Consider the following 7,212-nt stretch of genomic DNA (forward strand, 5'->3'; position numbering starts at 1 on the left):
GTAGATATGATCAACATAGTGATGTTCACCATTGAAAACTACTCCATTTCACGTGATGATTGGTTATGGTTTAGTTGATTTGGATCACGTGATCACTTAGATGATTAGAGGGATGTCTATCTAAGTGGGAGTTCTTAAGTAATATGATTAATTGAACTTAAATTTATCATGAACTTAGTACCTGATAGTATTTTGCATGTCTATGTTTGTTGTAGATAGATGGCTCGTGCTGTTGTCCATTGAATTTTAATGCGTTCCTTGAGAAAGCAAAGTTGAAAGATGATGGTAGCAATTACACGGACTGGGTCCGTAACTTGAGGATTATCCTCATTGCTGCATAGAAGAATTACGTCCTGAAAGCATCGCTAAGTGCCAAACCTGCTGCAGGAGCAACACCAGATGTTATGAACACCTGGCAGAGCAAAGCTGATGACTACTCGATAGTTCAGTGTGCCATGCTTTACGGCTTAGAACCGGGACTTCAACGACGTTTTGAACGTCATGAAGCATATGAGATGTTCCAGGAGTTGATGTTAATATTTCAAGCAAATGCCCGGATTGAGAGATATGAAGTCTCCAATAAGTTCTATAGCTACAAGACGGAGGAGAATAGTTTTGTCAGTGAGCATATACTCAAAATGTCTGGGTATCATAATCACTTGACTCAACTGGAAGTTAATCTTCCTGTTGATAGTGTCATTGACAAAGTTCTTCAATCACTGCCACCAAGCTACAAAATCTTTGTGATGAACTATAATATGCAAGGGATGAATAAGACAATTCTCGAGCTCTTCGCAATGCTAAAGGCTGCGGAGGTAGAAATAAAAAAGGAGCATCAAGTGTTGATGGTCAATAAGACCGCCAGTTTCAAGAAAAAGGGCAAAGGGAAGAAGAAGGGGAACTTCAAGAAGAACAGCAAACAAGTTGCTGCTCAGGAAAAGAAACCCAAGTCTGGACCTAAGCCTGAGACTGAGTGCTTCTACTGCAAACAGACTGGTCACTGGAAGTGGAACTGCCCCAAGTATTTGGCGGATAAGAAGGATGACAAGGTGAACAAAGGTATATGTGATATACATGTTATTGATGTGTACCTTACTAGAGCTCGCAGTAGCACCTGGGTATTTGATACTGGTTCTGTTGCTAATATTTGCAACTCGAAACAGGCACTACGGATTAAGCGAACACTGGCTAAGGACGAGGTGACGATGCGTGTGGGAAATGGTTCCAAAGTCGATGTGATAGCCGTCGGCACGCTACCTCTACATCTACCTTCAGGATTAATTATAGACCTAAATAATTGTTATTTGGTGCCAGCGTTGAGCATGAACATTATATCTGGATCTTGTTTAATGCGAGACGGTTATTCATTTAAATCTGAGAATAATGGTTGTTCTATTTATATGAGTAATATCTTTTATGGTCATGCACCCTTAAAGAGTGGTCTATTTTTGATGAATCTCGATAGTAGTGATACACATATTCATAATGTTGAAGCCAAAAGATGCAGAGTTGATAATGGTAGTGCAACTTATTTGTGGCACTGCCGTTTGGGTCATATTAGTATAAAGCGCATGAAGAAACTCCATACTGATGGACTTTTGGGATCACTTGATTATGAATCACTTGGTACTTGCGAACCATGCCTCATGGGCAGGATGACTAAAACATCGTTCTCTGGAACTAGGAGCGAGCAGCTGATTTGTTGGAGATCATACATACTGATGTATGTGGTCCAATGAATGTTGAGGCTCACGGCGGGTATCATTATTTTCTCATCTTCATAGATGATTTAAGCAGATATGAGTATATCTACTTAATGAAACATAAGTCTGAAACATTTGAAAATTTCAAAGAATTTCAGAGTGAAGTTAAAAATCATCGTAACAAGAAAACAAAGTTTCTAAGATCTAATCGTGGAAGAGAATATTTGAGTTACAAGTTTGGTCTACATTTAAAACAATGCGGAATAGTTTCGCAACTCACGCCACCTGGAACACCACATCGTAATGGTGTGTCCGAACGTCATAATCGTACTTTACTAGATATGGTGTGGTCTATAATGTCTCTTAATGATTTACCGCTATCATTTTGGGGTTATGCTTTAGAGACGGCCGCATTCACGTTAAATAGGGCACCATCAAAGGCCGTTGAGACGACACCTTATGAACTATGGTTTGGCAAAAAACCAAAGTTGTCGTTTCTTAAAGTTTGGAGCTGCGATGCTTATGTGAAAAAGCTTCAACCTGATAATCTCGAACCCAAATTGGAGAAATGTGTATTCATAGGATACCCAAAGGAAACTGTTGGGTACACCTTCTATCACAGATCCGAGGGTAAGACATTCGTTGCTAAGAATGGATCCTTTCTAGAGAAGGAGTTTCTCTCGAAACAAGTGAGTGGGAGGAAAGTAGAACTTGATGAGGTAACAGTACCTGCTCCCTTATTGGAAAATAGTTCATCACAGAAACCGGTTCCTGTGACGTCTACACCAATTAGTGAGGAAGTTAATGATGATGATCATGAAACTTCAGATCAAGTTGTTAGTGAACCTCGTAGGTCAACCAGAGTAAGAACCGCACTAGAGTGGTACGATAATCCTGTTTTGGAGGTTATGTTGCTAGACCATGACGAACCTACGAACTATGAAGAAGCGATGGTGAGCCCAGATTCCGCAAAATGGCTTGAAGCCATGAAATCTGAGATGGGATCCATGTATGAGACCAAAGTGTGGACTTTGGTTGACTTGCCTGATGATCGGCAAGCCATCGAGAATAAATGGATCTTCAAGAAGAAGACTGACGCTGATGGTAATGTTACTGTCTATAAAGCTCGACTTGTTGCAAAAGGTTTTTGACAAGTTCAAGGGATTGACTACGATGAGACCTTCTCACCCGTAGCGATGGGCCTTAATGGGTTTTGGTGGAAAGGAGGGGAAAGAAGAAAGGGAGGGGGCGTGCCCCCCCAAGCCCAATCCGAATTGGGAGGGCCCCCCCTTTCCTTCCTCCCTCCTTCCTCTTCCTTCCCTCTCTCTCTCTCCAAATAGGAAAAGGAGGAGTCCTACTCCCGGTGGGAGTAGGACTCCCCCCTTGGGCGTGCCTCCTCCCCCTGTCCGGCCCTCTCCTCCCCTCCTTTATATACGGAGGAGAGGGGCACCCCATAGACACAACAATTGATCTCTTGGATCTTTTAGCCGTGTGCGGTGCCCCTCTCCACCATAGTCGACCTCGATAATATCGTAGCGGTGCTTAGGCAAAGCCCTGCGACGGTAGAACATCAACACCATCACCACGCCGTCGTGCTGATGGAACTCTCCCTCAAAGCTTGGCTGGATCGAAGTTCGAGGGACGTCATCGAGTTGAACGTGTGCAGAACTCGGAGGTGCCGTGCGTTCGATACTTGATCGGTCGGATCGTGAAGACGTACGACTACATCAACCACGTTGTGCTAACGCTTCCGCTTTCGGTCTACGAGGGTACGTGGACACACTCTTCCCTCTCGTTGCTATGCATCACCATGATTTTGCGTGTGCGTAGGATTTTTTTGAAATTACTATGTTTCCCAACATGTCCACGGTACAATTTTCGCAAGGGACCGATGTATTTCGTTGGAACCTACACGCGAGTGGTAATTTCTCGCTGGAGTTCATGTATAGAGTGTTGATCCAACTAGATGTGTGAACTGATAATAATAAAATGATTTAGAAAATGAAGACACCACTCAAGAATAAAATCTTTACCTGATATCTTCGTCGAGGAGTCATTTTTATCAAAGATAACCTTAGTAAAAGGAATTAGCATGGAAGCGTGTAATGTGTTTTTTGTCACCATGATGAGACCATAAAACACTCGTTCTTCCAATGCAAATTGGCTCATTCTATATATATGGTTAGTCATCCAAATAGCTTCTGGCTTGTATCCTTCATATAGTGTGTTGCTAATATTTTTGACAACTTGTTACATGGGATCAATAGCAAGTTTGGATTTCTTCTTAGAATGAGAGCGCTTCCTGTGATTTGGTCGCTCTAGAAATGATAAGTTTTTTAATGATAAACGTTCTCTTCTGCAGGTTATATACAGATGTACACGTTTCATTTACAAAAGTGTGTACACGCTTGGAGGCCACGGCGAAGGATATTTTTATCACACATGGATGGCAACCTGATCTTCGGATTGGCCCTCCTACATCTTAGGCGTTATACATTCTTCACATGATTACTTGTATTCCGCCTTTTTTGACTTTTTTTTAAACTTGGATTTAGTTATGGCTGTGTGCATCCCAGTTACGCAGAGCTCGGCGTAATGCTTAAATCTTTTAAGTAATAAAGGGTCTTTTATTAAAAAAATCATTGGTCTAGAAGCACATGCATGTCCTATATACCAGGACGGAGGTAGTATTAGAAAAGCTTTCATTATGTGTTTGTGGGAGAGAAAAATACAAGTAAATATTGGTTTGGTGCTAAGAACTATATCTAAATTAAGATAAGATATATTTCTTTTTATTAATTAGGGTGTCACATTACCCTTAGTGAAGTGTATATGCCGTTTTTGGGTTATATTCTCAAGTTATCATGGTGATAGGACATTGACGAAACGAATTTGGTGCAGAATATAGCCATGAAGCCATTTTTTATTGAACAACAAACAGACAGTATAGCGACAACTTAAAAAAGAAAGGGGAAATAACATCCAGCCTGAGCGTGTCCTCCCGAACTCTTGAAAGGAGTTTGTATCTACAAGGTCCTACGAAATAATTTTTCCATTCTAGAAAAAATAAGCTTATTGTAAGTCAGACTTGTTTAAGTTTGACCAATTTTATAAATTATTACTCGTATGTATAATACCAAATACACATGCTATGAGAGTATATATTTTATAAAAAATCTCATGAGACTAACCAGTAGTACGGGTATTTGGTATTCTAGGTCTTAGCACATAGGAGTAGTACATAGTAGTATGTGTATTTGGTATTGTATAAATCTCATGTTTGTTTCCCGTGTAGTATATGTTATACTAATATTTATATACTTCTTTTGATAACATGTTTTTTTATAAACTTAATCAAACTTAAATAAACTTGACCTAGGAGAAAATTATTATTTTGGAACGAAGGAAGGACTAGTATACTTTGATAATTGGCACCTTGCAGTTCAGATATTTAGCAAGAAAGGCCGCATACGACTCGACACGATACGGTTACCAGCGAGCCCAATACAATACGGGCGCAGGCGACGGGGGAGCTCAGCTCACACAGCTTCTGCTGTCTGCCATGGCGCTCCCACTCTGTCACATGCCAATCTGATCCACACACACGTCACACGTGACACGCTACACGGGAACGCACACCCCCTAGCTACTTCCTGGTGGTTCCGGCAAAGAACGCGAGGGCACCGACGAGCGGCGCATTGATGTAGGTGGCGGGCTCGGACTGCGCGTAGTTGCCGCGATCGTCGTCGAAGCCGTCCCTCGAGTCCGGCCCGCCCACCACGGCGCCGACGAGCACGTTCGGGTTCGCCCCGCCGGCGTGGAGGTACTGGAACCCGGCGTCGCAGCCGATTCGGCCCGGGTGCGCGCGCACCGACGGCATGGATGCGCCCCGGTGGTGCGCGCGCTCCGGGTACCGCGCCCCGAACCCGACCATGTACGACCTCCCCGCCGGGTTCTTCCCCAGGATGTAGTCCACCTGCCGCTTCGCCAGCGCCACCAGGTCGGCCGGCGACACGACGCCGCCGCCGCAGGACACGGTGGCGCCGCTGGACTTGAGGTACTTGGAGTAGGCGAGCAGCAGGAACGTCGCCGTCGTCACGTACTGCATGTTGCTCTCGCCCTCCTTGTAGATGAGCCCTCCCGGCGTGTACTGGCCGGCCTGGAAGCCGCTCGTCCCGGGGACGAGCGAGCAGATGTAGCTGTCGGAGTGAGCCTTGTAGAGCTGCAGCCCCTGCAGCTTGCGCCGCAGGAACCCCCTGGAGAGCAGCACCTTGGTGCCGACCCTCTTGTCGTCCCAGCTGAAGGAGTAGTCGTCGTCGCCGGCGCCCAGCTGCATGCCGTACGCCTCCACGTACGTCATGTACGACGCGTTGTTGGACGCGCGGTGCAGCCACGACGCCGCCCACAGGAGCTCGTCGTGGTAGCCCGAGTAGGAGCAGTAGAACGGGCAGACCTCGGAGCTGAGGGAGTCGCTGTAGGAGCCGCGGTGCCGGTCGGCGAAGTCGAACACCTCCATGGCGGCGTCGAGTAGGCGGGAGGCGTAGGCCGGGTCGGAGCGGCGGAACGCGATCGAGGACGCCGCCAGCGCCGCGGCCGTTTCGCCGGCGACGTCGGAGCCCGGTTTGTTGGCGTCGACGCGGTAGACGCTCCGGGGCGTGTCCATGTCCTCGGGCCGCTCCCAGCACGCGTGGTCGCGCCCCGGCTCGCGGACCTGGACGTAGAGCACGCCGGGGGTGGCGGTGGCGGCCTTGAGGAGGTAGTCGGCGCCCCAGCGCACGGCGGCCCTGGCGTGGGGCAGCTCGGCGCCCATGAACTTGCCGAAGTCGGCGACGCTCCAGGCCAGCATCGTCGTGGAGAAGGCCATCGGCAGCCCGAACTTGAGGTTGTCGCCCGCGTCGTAGTAGCCGCCGACCAGATCGACCTGAAAACACACACGGCGAGGTCAATGCCGGACCCGGACCCGGTGACTCACACACACGAAGAACCGAGCGAGAAAAGGCGTACATTGTACTGCGCGCCGTCGGTGAGGCCAGAGTCGGCGCGCCACGGCATGCGGTTGCCGGGGGGCAGCTTGCCGGAGCGCTGGCCCTCGAAGAAGATGATGGACTTGGCGAGCGCGTCTGCGTAGTTGAACGCCGCTGCCATGCCCGGAGCGAACAGCAGCAGGTGGAGCACCGCCACAGTGGCGACCAGGCTGCCTCTGCTCGGGTCCATTGCTCTCTCAGCTCGGTGCAGGGACAGGGCAGCTAGAGTTTGTGGGGCTACTGCTGTGCTGCTTGCTTGGTGCGACCAGATGAGAGACCGGTCCTATATATAGATAAGATGTGGCGGTTAAGTTAGTTTGCAGTTGTAGTACTACTCCCTCCGGTCCTTTTTACTATGCACATTGGATTTGCTGAAAGTCAAACTTTGCTAAGTTTAATTAAATTTATATTAAAAATTATTAGCATCTAAAATATCTAATAAATATAATATAAAAATATATTTCAAGATGAATCTAATGATATTG

General features: G+C 47.0%; 1 protein-coding gene across 1 annotated transcript; it reads right to left on the reverse strand.

The window, feature by feature from the left end:
• Positions 1-5,113: 5,113 nt before the first annotated feature.
• On the reverse strand, positions 5,114-6,972 carry LOC119327655 (endoglucanase 19-like). The gene is made up of 2 exons (XM_037600762.1): positions 6,708-6,972; positions 5,114-6,624 (listed from the first exon to the last, which is right to left on the reverse strand). The coding sequence occupies exons 1-2, from the start codon at positions 6,915-6,917 to the stop codon at positions 5,350-5,352; spliced, it is 1,485 nt and encodes a 494-aa protein (XP_037456659.1). The 5' UTR covers positions 6,918-6,972; the 3' UTR covers positions 5,114-5,349.
• Between the last annotated feature and the right edge of the window lie 240 nt (positions 6,973-7,212).

Source organism: Triticum dicoccoides, chromosome 7A (genome assembly GCF_002162155.2).
Source record: "Triticum dicoccoides isolate Atlit2015 ecotype Zavitan chromosome 7A, WEW_v2.0, whole genome shotgun sequence".
Classification (NCBI taxonomy): Eukaryota; Viridiplantae; Streptophyta; class Magnoliopsida; order Poales; family Poaceae; genus Triticum; species Triticum dicoccoides.

Bases quoted from the DNA above. Each gene is read 5' to 3' on its own strand.
- LOC119327655 (XM_037600762.1), bottom strand. From the start codon at position 6,917: ATGGACCCGAGCAGAGGCAGCCTGGTCGCCACTGTGGCGGTGCTCCAC. The intron at 6,625-6,707 runs GTACGCCTTTTC...GTGTGTTTTCAG, and splicing joins CCGACGGCGCGCAGTACAAT to GTCGATCTGGTCGGCGGCTA.